Below are 22258 nucleotides of genomic sequence, written 5' to 3' on the forward strand. Positions count from 1 at the left end.
GTGAGTGCCAGGATTATATTTAGGATTTAGGGACTAGATAGGAAAACTGGATAGAAATCTAAAGATTGCTGACTCAAACACAATGTGGTTTCTTTGCTTTATTTTCACAGCTCTGAATTCACAACTATTAGTTATATTTATATGCACTGTAACTTTAGAAAGCACCTTCCCAAACCAAATATCATGTGATTTCTTATAATTTAGATGACTTTATTATAGAATTGAATTTCCAACTGTTCATAAGAATTATTGAGCATTTGCTACATAGTATCATCTCAGTTGTGTCCACATGAGCTACCTATCACCTTGTGTTAATGAATAATGGTTCACTAGGAATATTAGTTTTGGCATTTAAAGTGATCTGTATTTAATGCAGATAGGACCAGGGACCACTCTTGAGCATTAATGTCCAAGCATCTTAAAATTACACAGACGGCTTTCATAATCTGACTTCTGCCTCACTCTCCATCTTTAGCCCTTTTCCCTGTGTGCCCTTTCTCTGGCATTACTGAACTGCCTGCAATGCCCTACTCACTCATCCTTCTCTTGTAGCCAAATACGTTCACTCTTTCATGCCTTACTCCCTCTCTTGCTGCTTCCTGGCATACTGCCACCCTTTCCTGCCCTCTATCCCTTGTAATCTGGCTAGCCTCAATATTTAAGTTTCTGCTTGACCATGATTTCTAGAAAGCCATCCCTGACATGCTTTATTTTCATTCTTTTTAAATCCTAATGCCTACTATCTATGTAGCAGGACTCAGTAAAAAATTGCTGAGTAAAATAAAGAATGTTTATACAAAGGTGATGTGCAAGACTGTCCCCTACAGTCTTGGAGCCGAGGGCACAGACATGTGGAGCAATAACGTACAGTTCAGATGGTAAAGATGCAGTAGAAAAATAAGTAAAGTACTAAGGCAGCCTCAAGGAAGGAGGTACCTGTTTATCTGGGGAAAGACATGCAGAATCGAGGAAGACTCCACATAGCATTGTTTTAAAAGATGAAAAAAAATTGTCAGAATAGTGGATGGAAACATTTTAGATATTAGGAAGACATTGTACACTAATAAAGGTGTCAGCAGTGATTTTGGAAATCATTTATAAGGTACTATTAGGAAGTGGAGAACAGTATACTGTGTTACCTTATATGTTTCTACTGTATTTTAAAATTGTGTTTCTGGTGGTTTTGTTCATTTATGTTGGGTGGATGAATTTGTGAGTGAATGTTTGACATGTTTGTATGTCTTCAATCTGGTGGACTCTGGTATCTCCCCAAGTGGTTTGTTGAAGTTTTGGAGAATTATTTCTTAAGTAACTATTTCGTGAAAGATTAAGCTTCATTTAAGTGCTCAATTTATGAAATGAAATGTCTTAAATCTATTTTTATAAAACAATAGTTTTAAATTGTTCTAAGTGGTTCATTTTAACCAAATATATGGATTTCACTTCAGAACAAGACTTAAAGCTGACATCAGAGGAAGAGCCACAAAGGCTTAAAGGAAGTGAAAATAGCCAGCATGAGGCATGTAAAATTTTAAATTTAAATTTCTGGTTTAATGTTCTTTTCTTTGCTTTGATAATAGTAGATAGTCCAAATGAAATTACCTTTCAGACTAGGCTTTGATAATCAATAAATTTTTTAAAATAATTTTTTAATAGATTCTTAAAATTTATTTTAATAGATTTAGTGACCTTATTAACAGAAGAATCAATAGAATCTAATTTAATATTTGATATTTAACTTAAACATTATAACCCACTATAAAATTTAAAATATTCTTATTTAAAATATTCTTATCTGCCTTCTTGATTGGCTTATAGCTAATCTTTCTCTTTGGAATAGAGGCAAAACAAATTCCAGAACTTTATTTGTTCTTTTATTTTTATAACACCCTAACATGATAAAGAAAGTAACATCAATTATTGGATCATATTATCAAGCAATTGAAATTATGAACAATGTAGCAATGATGGTCCCTGAGCTGGATTCATGGCAAAGGAGTAATCATGGCCAGTGATTGAAAATCTGCAGTTTTATATTGCCAGTCAGTGATGCCAAGGTTAAAAATGCATTCTACCTGTGGTCTCTCATTGACCTCAGGGTTTCTGTTCAGGGAGAGAACCAGGTCTTAAAAGCAACCCAACTGCCTATTACAATAATCATATCTTGCAGAATGAGACCTTCGTTGTTAGTGTACAAACACAATAACATTCTAACATTTCAGTTGCAGAACATCAGTACATATTATTTAAAAATTTTTATCCTCTGTCATTAGTACACATTAGAATATATTAGAACTGGACTTAAGCTGATAGTCGAGATACATAACACGATCATATTACAGTACATAATTTCAATTAAAATGTAACAATTTGCATTTCTTTCTGTTTGGTGTTGATTTTGGCGCCTAATAATTTAAAGTGTGCCTACACTCCAGTTAGTAATCTTTTAAAAAAGCACCTAAATGCACTGTAGGGGCTCACTACTTACGGTATGGTGAAGTAAAATCTTTTCAAGTGAGAAAAACCCTACAAATCATCTGCTAATTCATTTTGGTAGATTTAACACATAATGAATTAAGTTTAGTCCAAACAAAAGGTGACAAAATTAAGTTTCCTGGTTCATGTTTTTCTTCTTTGTTTGGCTAAGGTGAATTTTTTTTATGTTTTAGTCAGAAGCCAGTGATGTGGCAGTAGCTAAACATAGATTAAATGTTAATTCTTCATTTTAGTGATTTAATTATTATTTAATTATTTTAACAGGTAAATTTTAATTTTAATTATTTTCTAATTTTTTATTGTCCATACTTGATTACTTAAGAATAAAATTATTTTAAAAACATGTACTTCAAAAGAGCAGACATCTGAGAAATACCAGAAGCAAATTAACCTTCTATAATTGCATCTGCAGAAAAAGACTCAAGAACCAGACATAAATAAGGATTGCGATAGAGAGGTATACCTTTATATTCAAATGTTTCTGTTGAATTAGATTTTTACATTATGTTGTTTAACAAAGTATAATAAGTTTAAGTATGTATGATTCTATCATGTAAGTAGCATAAATCATCAGTGAAAAATTTAGTATTTAACTCAGAAAGCTGAGTTGTGTACATTCAGTTTTAAAGAGAGACAAACCCTAGAAATATTCTTCATTATTATGGAATAATTCTGAATGGTGCCAAAAATGCTAGGTAATGCTACTTTAGGAGCTTTGGATCAATCATTTTATCTTTCTTGGTATTAGTCTGATTATCAATAGATAATATGGCTAAAGAAGATAATTTCTTATTCTGTATATCCTCCAGCTAGAAAGTTTTACGGCTACTGAATGTGAAATTTGGGGAGCATCTCATTTACTGGAATTCCATGCTAGCATCTCAGCAGTTTCATTCTGCTTTTCGTGTTGTGGGAAACTTTGGTTCCCATGTTTCAGTGAGCACTTTCATGTTTTTGATATCCCAGGAACCATATGAAAAAGCAATGATCACAGGCAGTGGGGGAGAAGAATATTTTAGTGCAGAAAAGGGAAATCTTCCTTTCTATTCCTGGAGCCCCAGTGTCTCATCGTCTAAATCTGACTGCTTAATGGAAAATCCAGGTGGTAAAGATGGAAGAAGACACATTTTGCATCTTTGTGTTTTTATTTGTGTGTTCCCACAAGTCAAATGGGGTGAATATTTATATTAGATTCTGAAGAGTGGTTGGGAATAAAAGCAGAAAATGAAGGGGGTCCCTTTTTGAAATTTTGGAAAATTGTTCTATTCATTCAAAGAGAAATAAAGCAAACTACAAAAATTTTAATGATATACTAATGATGTAATAATTACATCTTAAAATTATATGGTAACAGTTCTGTATATATGATCAAATTTAAGCGTGAAATATTTTTAATGACTAAAATTATGACAAACTGAGTCAAATGATAAAATCAATTAAAACAAAAAGGTACTTTTTATTCAATAAAGCAATAACCATCCTTAATATCAAACTTCCACTCAAGGTTGAAGAAGAAATGCAGAAGCACGGAAGTAATAACGTGGGATTATCAGAAAACCTGACTGATGGTGCTGCTGCTGGCAATGGTGATGGTGGATTAGTTCCACAAAGAAAGAGCAGAAAACATGAAAATCAGCAATTTCCTAACACAGAGATTGAAGAGTATCACAGGTAAGCCTATGGCAACATTTAACAGGAGATAACTATATGCTATCAAGCTAATCCGAATTTGGACTAATATTCATGTTGAACAAATTTTATACTTTTCCTAGGATATTCAGCCTTGCCTGGTAATCAGAAGAATGAAAATCAGCAAACAATGAGTTACATTTTTTCCAGTCATTAATTTATTTGAAAAATAACCAGTGTTGGCAAATGTGAGGGAAAAGGCATTTTCTTTTCTTTTTAGTGAACTTTTATTTTAGCTTCAGGCTTACACGTGCATGTTTGTTACATAGGTAAACTGTATCATGGAGATTGGGGTTACAGATTATTTCACCAGTCAGATAATAAGAATGATACCCGATAGGTAGTTTTTTGGTCCTTTCCCTCCTGCCAAGCTCCACCCTCGAGTAGGCTGCAGTTGTCTCTTGTTCTCCTCTTTGTGTCCATGAGTTCTCATTGTTTGGTTCTGACTAATGAGTGAGAATATGTGGCATTTGATTTTCTGTTCCTGCATTAGTTTGCTTAGGATAATGACCTCCAGCTCCATCTGTGTTGCTGCAAAGGAAATGGACTCACTGAAAAGGATATTTTCATACGCTGTTGGTAAATACATTTTGAGTGTTAATTTAGTAGCATATTCACACACACACATATATAACATAGTAAGGATATAAAATATATGTATGTTATGGATATTTGTATAGATATATTACATATATACTTATGTATAAGGACATTTATTATAGCATAATTATATCAAAAAGTTGGAGCTAGTCCAAATCCTTATCAATAGGAAATAGCTCAGAAAATAATACAGTATGCAATCAGTTTCTTAAAATGAAGTTAGATCTAGAGTATACTGATTATTTCACAATTAACATGTATTTAAAGCATTTAGTTTGCTGACCCATCTTAAGACAATTTTGTTAGAATTCTTGTAGTATCTGCTGTGTTGCAAATGGAAGCTACATGCTATGTTGACACTGTACCTTGTTAGCAACAAGATAGCTAGTTATTAAATTTTGGCTGTCAGTGCCTGAGTGCTGAAATAATTGGACCCTCAATCTGAACATTGCCAAGGGATTGCACATGGGGATCTATATTTTATGTAAACATTTCAGTATATTGGATAAAACTTGTTAAAATACATCAAAGGATCTTTGATCTACTAAAACAGGAATTGGCCCCCTTTTTTCTGCAAAGAGCCAGTTGGTAAATATTTTAATCTTTGTGGACTATATGTACTTAATTTTTTGAGACAGGGTCTCACTCTGTTGCCCAGGCTGGAGTGCAGTTGCATGACCATGGCTCACTGCAGCCTCAAATTTCTGGGCTCTAGTGATCCTCCCACCTCAGTCTCTCTACTAGCTGGGACCACAGGTGTGCAATATCACACCCAGATAATTGACTCTATGGACTATAAAGTAAATAAGCATGGCTGTGTTTCAAGATATCTTACTTAAAAAAACAGGCAGTGGGCTGGAGTGGGCCCACAAGTGTTAATTTTCTGACCCTTGTGCTAAAAGGAAGGTGTTGCTAATGCAGTGAATCTTATATGTAAGTGTCCTGTATGCATGACATTATCCTTCCTTTGAAAAAAGAATATATTTCAGTATTCACCTCACCATATTTTTCAAGTGACTTCATATAATTTTTATATTGATATAATTCATGTAATTATACTTCATAAAATTTTTAAAATTTCATTTATAAAATAAGATTATTTTCTGCATTTCTCCTATTTTATTCCTGTTAATAAGACTCAGTATTTCACTATGATCAATTACTTTGTATATGTGATGAGTATCAACTGTCCTAGAATTTGCTGATTTTTATCAAGCAAGAAATACTCCTCTTGAAACTTTTAGTATTCCTTGGTCTTTATTTTTATTTATTTATTTATTTATTTTATTTTATTTTATTATTATTATACTTTAAGTTTTAGGGTACATGTGCACAATGTGCAGGTTAGTTACATATGTATACATGTGCCATGCTGGTGTGCTGCACCCATTAACTGGTCATTTAGCATTAGGTATATCTCCTAATGCTATCCCTCCCCCCTCCCCCCACCCCACAACAGTCCCCAGAGTGTGATGTTCCCCTTCCTGTGTCCATGTGTTCTCATTGCTCAATTCTCACCTATGAGTGGGAATATGCGGTGTTTGGATTTTTGTTCTTGCGATAGTTTACTGAGAATGATGATTTCCAATTTCATCCATATCCCTACAAAGGACATGAACTCATCATTTTTTATGGCTGCATAGTATTCCATGGTGTATATGTGCCACATTTTCTTAATCCAGTCTATCATTGTTGGACATTTGGGTTGGTTCCAAGTCTTTGCTATTGTGAATAATGCCGCAATAAACATACGTGTGCATGTGTCTTTATAGCAGCATGATTTATAGTCCTTTGGGTATATACCCAGTAATGGGATGGCTGGGTCAAATGGTATTTCTAGTTCTAGATCCCTGAGGAATCACCACACTGACTTCCACAATGGTTGAACTAGTTTACAGTCCCACCAACAGTGTAAAAGTGTTCCTATTTCTCCACATCCTCTCCAACACCTGTTGTTTCCTGACTTTTTAATGATTGCCATTCTAACTGGTGTGAGATGGTATCTCATTGTGGTTTTGATTTGCATCTCTCTGATGGCCAGTGATGATGAGCATTTTTTCATGTGTCTGTTGGCTGCATAAATGTCTTCTTTTGAGAAGTGTCTTTTCATATCCTTTGCCCACTTTTTGATGGGGTTGTTCATTTTTTTCTTGTCAATTTGTTTGAGTTCATTGTAGATTCTGGATATTAGTCCTTTGTCAGATGAGTAGGTTGTGAAACTTTTCTCCCATTCTGTAGGTTGCCTGTTCACTCTGATGGTAGTTTCTTTTGCTGTGCAGAAGCTCTTTAGTTTAATTAGATGCCATTTGTCAATTCTGGCTTTTGTTGCCATTGCTTTTGGTGTTTTAGACATGAAGTCCTTGCCCACGCCTATGGCCTGAATGGTAATGCCTAGGTGTTCTTCTAGGGTTTTTATGGTTTTAGGTCTAACATTTAAGTCTTTAATCCATCTTGAAATAATTTTTGTATAAGGCGTAAGGAAGGCATCCAGTTTCAGCTTTCTACATATGGCTAGCCAGTTTTCCCAGTACCATTTATTAAATAGGGAATCCTTTCCCCATTTCTTGTTTTTCTCAGGTTTGTCAAAGATCAGATAGTTGTAGATATGAGGCGTTATTTCTGAAGGCTCTGTTCTGTTCCAATGATCTATATCTCTGTTTTGATACCAGTACCATGCTGTTTTGGTTACTGTAGCCTTGTAGTATAGTTTGAAGTCAGGTAGTGTGATGCCTCCAGCTTTGTTCTTTTGGCTTAGGATTGACTTGGTGATGTGGGTTCTTTTTTGGTTCCATATGAACTTTAAAGTAGTTTTTTCCAATTCTGTGAAGAAAGTCATTGGTAGCTTGATGGGGATGGCATTGAATCTATAAATTACCTTAGGCAGTATGACCATTTTCACGATATTGGTTCTTCCTAGTCATGAGTATGGAATGTTCTTCCATTTGTTTGTATCCTCTTTTATTTCCTTGAACAGTGGTTTGTAGTTCTCCTTGAAGAGGTCCTTTATGTCCCTTGTAAGTTGGATTCCTAAGTATTTTATTCTCTTTGAAGCAATTGTGAATGGGACTTCACTCATGATTTGGCTCTCTGTTTGTCTCTTATTGGTGTATAAGAATGCTTGTGATTTTTGTACATTGATTTTGTATCCTGAGACTTTGCTGAAGTTGCTTATCAGCTTAAGGAGATTTTGGGCTGAGACAATGGGGTTTTCTAGATATACAATCATGTTGTCTGCAAACAGGGACAATTTGACTTCCTCTTTTCCTAATTGAATACCCATTATTTCCTTCTCCTGCCTAATTGCCCTGGCCAGAACTTCCAACACTATGTTGAATAGGAGTGGTGAGAGAGGGCATCCCTGTCTTGTGCCAGTTTTCAGAGGGAATGCTTCCAGTTTTTGCCCATTCAGTATGATATTGGCTGTGGGTTTGTCATAGATAGCTCTTATTATTTTGAGATACGTCCCATCAATACCTAACTTATTGAGAGTTTTTAGCATGAAATGTTGAATTTTGTCAAAGGCCTTTTCTGCATCTATTGAGATAATCATGTAGTTTTTCTCTTTGGTTCGTTTATATGCTGGATTACATTTATTGATTTGTGTATATTGAACCAGCCTTGCATCCCAGGGATGAAGCCCACTTGATCATGGTGGATAAGATTTTTGATGTGCTGTGGGATTCGGTTTGCCAGTATTTTATTGAGGAATTTTACATCAATGTTCATCAAGGATATTGGTCTAAAATTCTCTTTTTTGGTCTAAAATTCTCTTTTTTGGTTGTGTCTCTGCCCGGCTTTGGTATCAGGATGATGCTGGCCTCATAAAATGAGTTAGGGAGGATTCCCTCTTTTTCTATTGATTGGAATAGTTTCAGAAGGAATAGTACCAGTTCCTCCTTGTACCTCTGGTAGAATTTGACTGTCAATCCATCTGGTCCTGGACTCTTTTTGGTTGGTAAGCTATTAATTATTGCCACAATTTCAGATCCTGTTATTGGTCTATTCAGAGATTCAACTTCTTCCTGGTTTAGTCTTGGGAGAGTGTATGTGTCCAGGAATTTATCCATTTCTTCTAGATTTTCTAGTTTATTTGCACAGAGGTGTTCGTAGTATTCTCTGATGGCAGTTTGTATTTCTGTGGGATCAGTGGTGATATCCCCTTTATCACTTTTATTGCATCTATTTGATTCTTCTCTCTTTTCTTCTTTATTAATCTTGCTAACGGTCTATCAATTTTGTTGATCCTTTCAAAAAACCAGCTCCTGGATTCATTAATTTTTTGAAGCGTTTTTTGTGTGTCTATTTCCTTCAGTTCTGCTCTGATTGTAGTTATTTCTTGCCTTCTGCTAGCTTTTGAATGTGTTTGCTCTTGCTTTTCTAATTCTTTTAATTGTGATGTTAGGGTGTCAATTTTGGATCTTTCCTGCTTTCTCTTGTGGGCATTTAGTGCTATGAATTTCCCTCTACACACTGCTTTGAATGTGTCCCAGAGATTCTGGTATGTTGTGTCTTTGTTCTCGTTGGTTTCAAAGAACATCTTTATTTCTGCCTTCATTTCATTATGTACCCAGTAGTCATTCAGGAGCAGGTTGTTGAGTTTCCATGTAGTTGAGTGGTTTTGAGTGAGTTTCTTAATCCTGAGTTCTAGTTTGATTTCACTGTGGTCTGAGAGACAGTTTGTTATAATTTCTGTTCTTTTACATTTGCTGAGGAGAGCTTTACTTCCAAGTATATGGTCAATTTTGGAATAGATGTGGTGTGGTGCTGAAAAAAATGTATATTCTGTTGATTTGGGGTGGAGAGTTCTGTAGATGTCTATTAGGTCTGCTTGGTGCAGAGCTGAGTTCAATTCCTGGATATCCTTGTTAACTTTCTGTCTCGTTGATCTGTCTAATGTTGACAGTGGGGTGTTAAAGTCTCCTAATATTATTGTGTGGGAGTCTAAGTCTCCTTGTAGGTCACTCAGGACTTGCTTTATGAATCTGGGTGTTCCTGTATTGGGTACATATATATTTAGGATAGTTAGCTCTTTTTGTTGAATTGATCCCTTTACCATTATGTAGTGGCCTTCTTTGTCTCTTTTGATCTTTGTTGGTTTAAAGTCTGTTTTATCAGAGACTAGGATTGCAACCCCTGCCTTTTTTTGTTTTCCATTTGCTTGGTAGATCTTCCTCCATCCTTTTATTTTGAGCCTATGTGTGTCTCTGCACATGAGATGTGTTTCCCGAGTACAGCACAGTGATGGGGTCTTGACTCTTTATCCAATTTGCCAGCCAGTGTCTTTTAATTAGAGCATTTAGTCCATTTACATTTAAAGTTAATATTGTTATATGTGAATTTGATCCTGTCATTATGATGTTAGCTGGTTATTTTGCTCGTTAGTTGATGCAGCTTCTTCCTAGTTGCGATGGTCTTTACAATTTGGCATGATTTTGCCGTGGCTGTTACCGGTTGTTCCTTTCCATGTTTAGTGCTTCCTTCAGGAGCTCTTTTAGGGCAGGCCTGGTGGTGACAAAATCTCTCAGCATTTGCTTGTCTGTAAAGTATTTTATTTCTCCTTCACTTATGAAGCTTAGTTTGGCTGGATATGAAATTCTGGGTTGAAAATTCTTTTCTTTAAGAATGTTGAATATTGGCCCCCACTCTCTTCTGGCTTGTAGAGTTTCTGCCGAGAGATCTGCTGTTAGTCTGATGGGCTTCCTTTTGTGGGTAACCCGACCTTTCTCTCTGCTGCCCTTAACATTTTTTTCTTAATGTCAACTTTGGTGAATCTGACATGTGTCTTGGAGATGCTCTTCTTGAGGAGTATTTTTGTGGCATTCTCTGTGTTTCCTGAATCTGAATGTTGGCCTGCCTTGCTAGATTGGGGAAGTTCTCCTGGATAATATCCTGCAGAGTGTTTTCCAACTTGGTTCCATTCTCTCCGTCACTTTCAGGTACACCAATCAGACGTTGATTTGGTCTTTTCTCGTAGTCCCGTATTTCTTGGAGGCTTTGTTCATTTCTTTTTATTCTTTTTTCTCTAAACTTCCCTTCTCACTTCATTTCATTCATTTCATTTTCCATCACTGATACCCTTTCTTCCAGTTGATTGCAGCAGCTCCTGAGTCTTCTGCATTCTTCACATAATTCTCGAGCCTTGGCTTTCAGCTCCATCAGCTCCTTTAAGCACTTCTCTGTATTGGTTATTCTAGTTATACATTCGTCTAAATTTTTTTCAAAGTTTTTAACTTCTTTGCCTTTGGTTTGAATTTCCTCCTGTAGCTTGGAGTAGTTTGATCGTCTGAAGCATTCTTCTCTCACCTTGTCAAAGTAATTCTCTGTCCAGCTTTGTTCCATTGCTGGTGAGGAGCTGCGTTCCTTTGGAGGAGGAGAGGCACTCTGCTTTTTAGAGTTTCCAGTTTTTCTGTTCTGTTTTTTCCCCATCTTTGTGGTTTTATCTACTTTTGGTCTTTGATGCTGGTGACGTAAAGATGGGTTTTTGGTGTGGATGTCCTTTCTGTTTGTTAGTTTTCCTTCTAATAGACAGGACCCTCAGCTGCAGGTTTGTTGGAGTTTGCTAGAGGTCTACTCCAGACCCTGTTTACCTGGGTGTCAGCAGCAGTGGCTGCAGAACAGCAGATTTTCATGAACCACGAATGCTGCTGTCTGATTGTTCCTTTGGAAGTTTTGTCTCAGAGGAGTACCCGGCAGTGTGAGGTGTCAGTCTGCCCCTACTGGGGGGGTGCCTCCCAGTTAGGCTGCTTGGGGGTCAGGGGTCAGGGACCCACTTGAGGAGGCAGTCTGACCATTCTCAGATCTCCAGCTGCGTGCTGGGAGAACCACCGCTCTCTGCAAAGCTGTCAGACAGGGACATTTAAGTCTGCAGAGGTTACTGCTGTCTTTTTGTTTGTCTGTGTCCTGCCCCCAGAGGTGGAGCCTACAGAGGCAGGCAGGCCTCCTTGAGCTGTGGTGGGCTCCACCCAGTTTGAGCTTTCTGGCTGCTTTGTTTACCTAAGCAAGCCTGGGCAATGGTGGGTGCCCCTTCCCAAGCCTCACTGCAGCCTTGCAGTTTGATCTCAGACTGCTGTGCTAGCAATCAGCAAGACTCTGTGGGTATAGGACCCTCTGAGCCAGGTGCAGGAGATTATCTCCTGGAGCGCCGTTTTTTAAGCCCATTGGAAAAGTGCAGTATTAGGGTGGGAGTGACCTGATTTTCCAGGTGCCGTCTGTCACCCCTTTCTTTGACTAGGAAAGGGAATTCCCTGACCCCTTGCACTTCCTGAGTGAGACAATGCCTCACCCTGTTTCAGCTCATGCACGGTGCACTGCATCTACTGTCCTGCACCCACTGTCTGGCAGTCCCTAGTGAGATGAACCCAGTACCTCAGTTGGAAATGCAGAAATCATCCATCTTCTGTGTCACTCACGCTGGGAGCTGTAGACTAGATCTGTTCCTATTCGGCCATCTTGGCTCGGGACCCTCCTTGGTCTTTATTTATAAGCATGAACAAAATGATAATCAGCTTATATAATCTAGAAATGTTCACGGGGTCTTTTAGTTCTATAATTTTTTTATTATTATACTTTAAGTTCTAGGGTACATGTGCACAATGTGCAGGTTTGTTACATGGGTTATACATGTGCCATGTTATTTTGCTGCCCACATTAACTCATCATTTACATTAGGTATTTCTCCTAATGCTATCCCTCCCCCTGTGCCCCACACTCTGTCAGGCCCCAGGGTATGATGTTTCCCATGGTTTGTCCAAGTGTTCTCATTGTTCAATTCCCACCTATGAGTGAGAACATGCAGTGTTTGGTTTTTTGTCCTTGTGATAGATTGCTGAGAATGATGGTTTCCAGCTTCATCCGTGTCCCTGCAAAGGACATGAGCTCATCCTTTTTCATGGTTGCATAGTATTCCATGGTGTACATGTGCCACATTTTCTTAATTCAGTCTATCATTGATGGATAATTGGGTTGGTTCCAAGTCTTTGCTATTGTGAGTAGTGCTGCAATAAACATACGTGTGCATGTGTCTTTATAGCAGCATGATTTATAATCCTTTGGATATATACCCAGTAATGGGATGGCTGGGTCAAATGGCATTTCTAGTTCTAGATCCTTGAGGAATCACCTCACTGTCTTCCACATGGTTGAACTAGTTTATACTCCCATCAACAGTATAAAAGTGTTCCTATTTCTCCACATCCTCTCTGGCACCTGTTGTTTCCTGACTTTTTAGTGATCACCATTCTAACTGGTGTGAGATGATATCTCATTGTGGTTTTGATTTGCATCTCTCTGATGACCAGTGATGATGAGCATTTTTTCATGTGTCTGTTGGCTGCATAAATGTCTTCTTTTGAGAAGTGTCTGTTCATATCCTTCAGCCAATTGTTGATGGGATTGTTAGTCTTTTTCTTGTAAATTTGTTTGATTTCTTTGTAGATTCTTGATATTTGCCCTTTATCAGATGGGTAGATTGCAAAAATTTTCTCCCATTCTGTAGGTTGCCTGTTCACTCTGATGGTAGTTTCTTTTGCTGTGCAGAAGCTCTTTAGTTTAACCAGATCCCATTTTTCAATTTTGGCTTTTGTTGCCATTGCTTTTGGTGTTTTATTCATGAAGTTGTTGCCTATGCCTACGTCCTGAATGGTATTGCCTAGGTTTTCTTCTAGGGTTTTTATAGTTTTAGGTCTAATATTTAAGTCTTTAATCCATTTCAAATTAATTTTTGTATAAGGTGTAAGGAAGGGATCCAGTTTCAACTTTCTACATAAGCTAGCCAGTTTTCCCAGCATCATTTATTAAATAGGGAATCCTTTCCCCATTTCTTGTTTTTTTTTTTTTTTTTTTTTTTTTTTTTTTGAGATGGAGTCTTGCTTTATCGCCCAGGCTGGAGTGCAGTGGCATGATCTCGGCCCACTGCAGGCTCTGCCTCCTGGGTTCACACCACTCTCCTGCCTTAGCTTCCCAAGTAGCTGGGACTACAGGCACCTGCCACCATGCCTGGCTAATTTTTTGTATTTTTTAGTAGAGACGGAGTTTCACCATGTTAGCCAGGATGGTCTCAATCTCCTGACCTCATGATCTGCCCACCTCAGCCTTCCAAAGTGCTGGGATTGCAGACGTGAGCCACCATGCTTGGCCCCCCATTTGTTGTTTTTGCCAGGTTTGTCAAAGATCAGATAGCTGTAGATGTGTGGTATTATTTCTGAGGGCTCTGCTCTGTTCCATTGGTCTATATCTTTGTTTGGTACAATTACCATGCTGTTTTGGTTACTGTAGCCTTGTAGTATAGTTTGAAGTCAGGTAGCATGATGCTTCCAGCTTTGGTCTGTTGGCTGAGGATTGACTTGGCAATGCAGGCTCTTTTTTGGTTCCATATGAACTTTAAAGTAGTTTTTCCAGTTCTGTGAAGAAAGTCATTGGTAGCTTGATGGGGGTGGCATTGAATCTATAAATTACCTTGGGCAGTATGGCCATTTTCATGATATTGATTCTTCCTATCCATGAGCATGGAATGTTCTTCCATTTGTTTGTATCCTCTTTTGTTTCCTTGAGCAGTGGTTTGTAGTTCTCCTTGAAGAGGTCCTTCACGTCCCTTGTAAGTTGGATTCCTAGGTACTTTATTCTCTTTGAAGCAATTGTGAATGGGAGTTCACTCATGATTTGGCTCTCCGTTTGTCTGTTATTGGTGTATAAGAATGCTTGTGATTTTTGTACATTGATTTTGTATCTTGAGACTTTGCTGAAGTTGCTTATCAGCTTAAGGAGATTTTGGGCTGAGAAGATGGGGTTTTCTAGATACACAATCATGTCATCTGCAAACAGGGACAATTTGACTTCCTCTTTTCCTAATTGAATGTCCTTTATTTCCTTCTCCTGCCTAATTGCCCTGGCCAGAACTTCCAACACTATGTTGAATAGGAGTGGTGAGAGAGGGCATCCCTGTCTTGTGCCAGTTTTCGAAGGGAATGCTTCCAGTTTTTGCCCATTCAGTATGATATTGGCTGTGGGTTTGTCATAAATAGCTCTTATTATTTTGAGATACATCCCATCAACACCTAATTTATTGAGAGTTTTTAGCATGAAGGGCTGTTGAATGTTGTTGAAAGCCCTTTCTGCATCTGTTAAGTTAATCAAGTGGTTTTTGTCTTTGGTTCTGCTTATATGCTGGATTACATTTATTGATTTTCATATGTTGAGCCAGCCTTGCATCCCAGGGATTAAGCCCACTTGATCATGGTGGATAAGCTTTTTGATGTGTTGCTGGATTCTGTTTGCCAGTATTTTATTGAGGATTTTGCATTGATGTTCATCAAGGATATTGTTTTAAAATTCTCTTTTTTTGTTGTGTCTCTGGCAGGCTTTGGTATCAGGGTGATGCTGGCCTCATAAAATGAGTTAGGGAGGATTCCCTCTTTTCCTATTGTTTGGAAAAGTTTCAGAAGGAATGGTACCAGCTCCTTCTTGTACCTCTGGTAGAATTCAGCTGTGAATTCATCTGGTCTTTGACTTTTTTTGTTTTGTAGGCTATTAGTTATTGCCTCAGTTCCAGAGCCTATTATTGGTCTATTCAGAGATTCAACTTCTTCCTGGTTTAGACTTGGGAGGGTGTATTTGTCCAGGAATTTATCCATTTCTTCTAGATTTTCTAGTTTACTTGCATAGAGATATTTATAGTGTTCTCTGATGGTATTTTGTATTTCTGTGGGATTGGTGGTGATATCACCTTTATCATTTTTTATTGCACTATTTTATTCTTCTCTCTTTTCTTCTGTATTGTTCTTGCTAGCAGTCTATCAATTTTGTTGATCTTTTCAAAAAACCAGCTCCTGGAATCTTTGATTTTTTGAAGGGTTTTTTATGTTTCTATCTCCTTCAGTTCTTCTCTGGCCTTAGCCATTTCTTGCCTTCTGTTAGCTTTTGAATTTGTTTGCTCTTGCTTCCCTAGATCTTTTAATTGTGATGTTAGGGTGTCAATTTTAGATCTTTCCTGCTTTCTTTTGTGGTTACTTAGTGCTATAAATTACCTTCTATACACTGCTTTAAATGTGTCCCAGTCATTTTGGTACGTTGTGTCTTTGTTCTCATTGGTTTCAAAGAATATCTTTATTTCTGCCTTCATCTCATTATTTATGCAGTAGTTATTTGGGAGCAGGTTGTTCAGCTTTCATGTAGTTAAGTGGTTTTGAGTGAGTTTCTTAATCCTGAGTTCTAATTGGATTGCACTGTGGTTTGAGAGACAGTTTGTTGTGATTTCTGTTCTTTTACATTTGCTGAGGAGAGCTTTACTTCCAACTATGTGGTCAATTTTGGAAAAAGTGCAATGTGGTGCTGAGAAGAATGTATATTCTGTTGATTTGGGATGGAGAGTTCTGTAGATGTCTATTAGGTCTGCTTGGTACAGAGCTGAATTCAAGTCCTAGATATCCTTGTTAAACTTCTGTCTTGTTGATCTGTCTAATATTGACAGTGGGGTGTTAAAGTCTCCAACTATTTTTGTGTGGGATTCTAAGTCTCTTTTTAGGTCTTTGAGGACTTGCTTTATAAATGTGGGTGCTCCTGTATTGGGTGTATATATATTTAGGATAGTTAGCTCTTCTTGTTGAATTGATCCCTTTACCATTATGTAATGGCCTTCTTTGTCTCTTTTGAGCTTTGTTGATTGAAAGTCTGTTTCATCTGAGACTAGGATTGCAACCCCTGCTTTTTTTTTCTTTCCATTTGCTTGGTAGATCTTCCTCCATCCCTTTATTTTGAACCTATGTGTGTCTCTGCATGTGAGGTGGGTCTCCTCAATACAGCATACTGATGGGTCTTGAATCTTTATACAATTTGCCAGTTTGTGTCTTCTAATTGGAGCATCTAGCCCATTTACATTTAAGATTGATATTGTTTTCTGTGAATTTGATTCTGTCGTTATAATGTTAGCTGGTTATTTTGCCCGTTAGTTGATGCAGTTTCTTCGTGGCATCTATGATCTTTACAATTTGGCATGTTTTTGCAGTGGCTGGTACTGGTTGTTACTTTCCATGTTTAGTGCTTCATTGAGGAGCTCTTGTAAGGCAGGCCTGGTGGTGACAAAATCTCTCAGCATTTGCTTGCCTGTAAAGGGTTTTATTTCTCCTTCACTTATGAGGCTTAGTTTGGCTGGATATGAAATGCTGGGTTGAAAATTTTTTTCTTTAAGAATGTTGATACCATACATCTACAACCATCTGATCTTTGACAAAACTGATAAAAACAAGAAATGGGGAAAGGATTCCCTGTTTAATAAGTGGTGCTTGGAAAACTGGCTAGCCATATGTAGAAAGCTGAAACTGGATCCCTTCCTTACACCTTATACTAAAATTAATTCAAGATGGATTAAAGACTTACATGTTAAACCTGAAACCTTAAAAACCCTAGAAGAAAACCTAGGCAATATCATTCAGGACATAGGCATGGACAAGGACTTCATGTCTAAAACACCAAAGGCAATGGCAAGAAAAACCAAAATTGACAAATGGGATCTAATTAAACTAAAGAGCTTCTGCATAGCAAAAGAAACTACTATCAGAGTGAACAGGCAACCTACAGAATGGGAGAAAATTTTTGCAATCTACTCTTTTGGCAAAGGGCTAATATCCAGAATCTACAAAGAACTCAAACAAATTTACAAGAAAAAAACAAACCCATCAACAAGTGAGCGAAGGATATGAACAGACACTTCTCAAAAGAAGACATTTATGCAGCCCACAAACACATGAAAAAATGCTCATCATCACTGGCCATCAGAGAAATGCAAATCAAAACCACAATATGATACCACCTCACACCAGTTAGAATGGTGATCCCTAAAAAGTCAGGAAACAACAGGTGCCAGAGAGGATGTGGAGAAATAGGAACACTTTTACACTGTTGGGACTGTAAACTAGTTCGACCATTGCGATTCCTCAGGGATCTAGAACTAGAAATGCTATTTGACCCAGCCATCCCATTACTGGGTATATACCCAAAGTATTATAAATCATGCTGCTATAAAGACACATGCACACGTATGTTTATTGCGGCACTATTCACAATAGCAAAGACTTGGAACCAACCCAAATGTCCATCAATGATTCACTGGATTAAGAAAATGTGGCACATATACACCATGGAATACTATGCAGCCATAAAAAATGATGAGTTGATGTCTTTGTAGGGACATGGATGAAGCCAGAAACCATCATTCTCAGCAAACTATCGCAAGGACAAAAAAACAGACACTGCATGTTCTCACTCATAGGTGGGAATTGAACAATGAGAACACTTGGATACAGGAAGGGGAACATCATACACCGGGGCCTGTTGTGGAGTGGGGGGAGGGGGGATAGCATTAGGAGATATACCTAATGTAAGTGACGAGTTAATGGGTGCAGCACACCAACATGGCACATGTACACATACATAACAAACCTGCACGTTGTGCTCATGTGCCCTAGAACTTAAAAAAAAATGTTGAATATTGGCCCCCACTTTCTTCTGGCTTGTAGAGTCTCCCAAGAGATCTGCTGTTAGTCTGATGGGCTTCCCTTTGTGGGTAACCTGACCTTTCTCTCTGGTTACCCTTAACATTTTTTCCTTCGTTTCAACCTTGGTGAATCTCACAATTATGTGTCTTGGGGTTGCTCTTCTTGAGGAGTAGCTTTGTCGTGTTCTCTGTATTTCCCAAATTTTAATGTTGGCCTGCCTTGCTAGGTTGGGGAAGTTCTCCTGGATAATGTCCTGAAGAGCATTTTCCTAGTTGGTTCCATTCTTTCTTGTCACTTTCAGGTACACCAATCAAACGTAGATTTGTTCTTTTCACATAGTCCCATATTTCTTGGAGGCTTTGTTCATTTGTTTTTACTCTTTTTTCTCTAAACTTGTCTTCTTGCTTTATTTCATTAATTTGATCTTCAATCACTGATACCCTTTCTTCCACTTGATCAAATCAGCTATTGAAGCTTGTGCATGCATCATGTAGTTCTCGTGCCATGGTTTTCAGTGCCATCAGGTCATTTAAGGTGTTCTCTACATTGTTTATTCTAGTTAGCCATTCATCTAATCTTTTTTCAAGGTTCCTTGTGATGGGTTCAAACATCCTCTTTTAGCTTGGAGGTTTGTTATTACTGACCTGAAGCCTACTTCTGTCAGCTTGTCAAAGTCATTCTCCAGCCAGCTTTGTTCCATTGCTGGTGAAGAGCCGCGATCCTTTGGAGGAGAAGAGGCACTCTGGTTTTTAGAATTTTCAGCTTTTCTGCTCTGGTTTCTCCCCATCTTTGTAGTTTTATTTACCTTTGGCCTTTGATGTTGGTGGCCAGAAATGGGGTTTTGGTGTGGATGTCCTTTTTGTTGATGTTGATACTATTCCTTTCTGTTTGTTAATTTTCCTTCTAACAGTCAGGTCCCTCAGCTGCAGGTATGTTGGTGTTTGCTGCAGGTCCACTCCAGAGCTTGTTTGCCTGTGTATCACCAGTGGACGCTCAGTTGGAAATGCAGAAATCACCCATTTTCTGTGTCAATCACGCTGGGAGCTGCAGATGGGAGCTGTTTCTATTTGGCCATCTTGGAACGTAATATTTTAGTTCTATAATTTTAAGAATATAATACCTTGGTCTGGCATGTTTAAATGCCATATTGTATAATTTTTATAAACTTTAAAATATATAATTGTTATTTAAAATTTGAAAACTGCACCATTTATATAAAATTATTAACTACTATTTCTTATCTATCACTAGTCCATGACTGTGGAAGAAAATTACATTATTCACAGTCATGACTCCTAAATATGATGTCCTTAAAAGAACTGTCTGCACTCACAAACTGAAATTTTCTTTCCATTCACTCTTGATCTTATTTTAGTAGTCTTCAATTTCAGCACTCCTTCAAAGTTGTTTTTCTCAAGATTATCACAACTTTTTTTCTGTAATAAATCTAGGCATTTTTTCTTACATCTCATTTTATTTAACTTATCAGCAGTATTTGACCCAATGGAGGATATCTCCTTCATAACAGCATCTTCGCTTGGTTTTCAAGACCTCACTCCCTCAGGCTTTTTCTCCTGCCTTCCTAGTCCATTCATCATGGTCTGTTTTTCTTGCTCCTCCTCATCTTTCACCTTTTGCACATTGTTGTTTCCCAGGGCTCAGTCCCTAATCTTCTTTCTCATGACTTTTTTTTTTTTTTTGAGATGGCGTCTCACTCTGTCACCAATGCTAGAGTGCAGTGGTGCAACCTCAGCTCACTGCAACCTGTCTTGTGGGTTCAAGCAATTCTGCTGCTTCAACCTCCTGAGTAGCTGGAATTGCAGGCACCTGCCACCATGCCTGGCTAATTTTTGTCTTTTTAGTAGCAGCATGGTTTATCCATGTTGGCCAGGCTGTTCTCAAACTCCAGATCTCAGAAGATCTGCCCACGTCAGTCTCCCAAAGTGCTGGGATTACAGGTATGAGCCACCTCCCCAGCCCCTCATGCTAGTGATTTCCAAATGTATGTCTCCAGCTCAGACCTCTCACCTTAATTCCAGATCTCTATATCAACCTGCCTACTTGACATCTCTTTTTGGTTGGCTATTGGGCATCCCACACTTGCCAGATCCAAAATTGGGTGACTGGTGCCCTCCTGAAATCTACACCTCATGTAGTCTTTCCTAATTTGGTTAGTGGCCACTCTTTCAGTGGCTCTATCAAAAACCTTGGTGTCATTCTTGACTCATCTTTCTCTCTTATACCTCACATCCAATCTAACAGGAAATCTTGTCAGGTCTACTAGAAGAATATATCCAGAAGCCAGTCATATCTCGTACATCTGAGCCACCATCATCTGTAGTCTAGATGAATGTCATAGACTGGTAATGGATAGTCCTGGTTTTTAAAAAATTTCCTTTAAATCTATTCTTAACTCAGTGGTAAAACATAAGTCGAATTGTGTCATTCCTCTGCCCCAACCCTTCTTATTGCCTTCCATTTCACTCTGAGTATGTGATAAAATTCCTCCTAATAACTAAAAGGCAGTACACCATCTAGCATATTTTCTCTCCTGCTTAAACTTCTATTACTTCTCTCCTTTGCTCTGCTTCAGCCACACTGAACTTCTTGCTATTCCTTATCTATCCCTCTTGCTGAACAACTCCAGGCACACTTCTATACTTGGCAGTTCCTTGTGTTCTTCAGTTCTTTACTTAATAATCCCCTTTCTCAGCAGGGACTTTTCTGGCCATCCCAACTTTTCCACCACCCTTCCCCTCAAACACATAACCATTTCATTTTCCTGCTTTAGTTTTTCTCCTCTAACATACTGTATATTTTGCTTTATCTGTCTATTGTTGTTGTGTGTTTATCTCATTCTCATGAATAGGATTTTTGTTGTTCACTACCATATTCTCAGTGCCTAGAAAAAGGCCTAGCATATCGGATGTAGCTACCTAATAAATACTTATTAAATGAGTGAATGGAGTTTATCGTAGGTATATTACATTTGATTGATTCTCACTTAAAAAATGTTTGACAAGGTTCACTCTAAGAACTTAGCCTGGTAATTATATGCATAAATTCTTTTGGCTCTTTATAATAAGCTACATTCTTAATATTTTTTCATTTAGGGAGAAAAGCCCAATATTGTGGTTATTCACTATTTATTATTTTACTGGTAATTATGATAATTTTAATTATGGTAAAATGCATCAGAGGAATTGCAAACTTTACTGGTATTTTATCTGAAAAATATTAGGGTGGTAAATTTAATGGACTTACAAATTCTTTCCAAGGGATTATGAACCTTTGGTATTTGAAATAAAAAGAACAGAGTTGGAATTTTTTCTTGCTGTATAAGAGGTGTACTGATCAGGCACTGTCTGTTCTGATGGAGCAGCTGCTGCTGCTTGGCTGTCTTTCAGAAGCAAGCTGCTCACATTGCTATTGGTGGGCAAGCAAGGGCAGCAGAGGTCATTGATCGATTGACTAGATTTAGAACTTGCCCTGGATGGCTTCTTGTTATCATGGCTACAGGTCAGTTCTTTTCTAAGTTTGTGCTGTTTAAAGGTTGCCTTCCATTAACTATTTTCAAAATGAAACTATTTTATATTCAAGAATTGCATACTTAATTTTAAAGATTTTGTCAAGATGAATTGGTTAATAATAGCTCTCAGGAAGATCTTTTTTTTTTTTTTTTTTTTTTTTTTTTTTGCTACATAGTCTTTTCTTAACCAGAAGAGTTCTCTGTATAATTTATTTCTTAAAAATAATGGTTTTGTTTTTGCTTTCAGTATTTTTAGGAGCTTTTGCTCAAGTCCTAACATAAACCCCAGTGGGAGATTTTAATCTCTTTGTCAGTTCATGGATGTGTATGGTAGTGATATTCTCTCTTTTTAAATTCCTTTTCTTGTTCACTTTCTTCTTTGTACAATAATAGTGATATTCTTGTGCATGTTTACCTCATTAAAAAGTAATTACAATTTGCTGGCAAATCCAGCTTT

General features: G+C 37.6%; 1 protein-coding gene across 1 annotated transcript in view; it reads left to right on the forward strand.

Moving 5' to 3' along the window:
* The window catches only part of LOC100450610 (POTE ankyrin domain family member A), a 75866-nt gene that overhangs the window by 18087 nt on the left and 35521 nt on the right, over positions 1-22258 (forward strand). The window contains exons 7-9 of the mRNA XM_002819058.4: positions 1449-1519; positions 2909-2953; positions 4001-4167. Of these exons, the coding sequence (XP_002819104.3) occupies positions 1449-1519; positions 2909-2953; positions 4001-4167 (283 nt within the window). The remainder of the gene's footprint in view (positions 1-1448; positions 1520-2908; positions 2954-4000; positions 4168-22258) is intronic.

The sequence above is a fragment of the Pongo abelii genome, chromosome 7 (assembly GCF_028885655.2).
Source record: "Pongo abelii isolate AG06213 chromosome 7, NHGRI_mPonAbe1-v2.0_pri, whole genome shotgun sequence".
NCBI lineage: Eukaryota > Metazoa > Chordata > Mammalia > Primates > Hominidae > Pongo > Pongo abelii.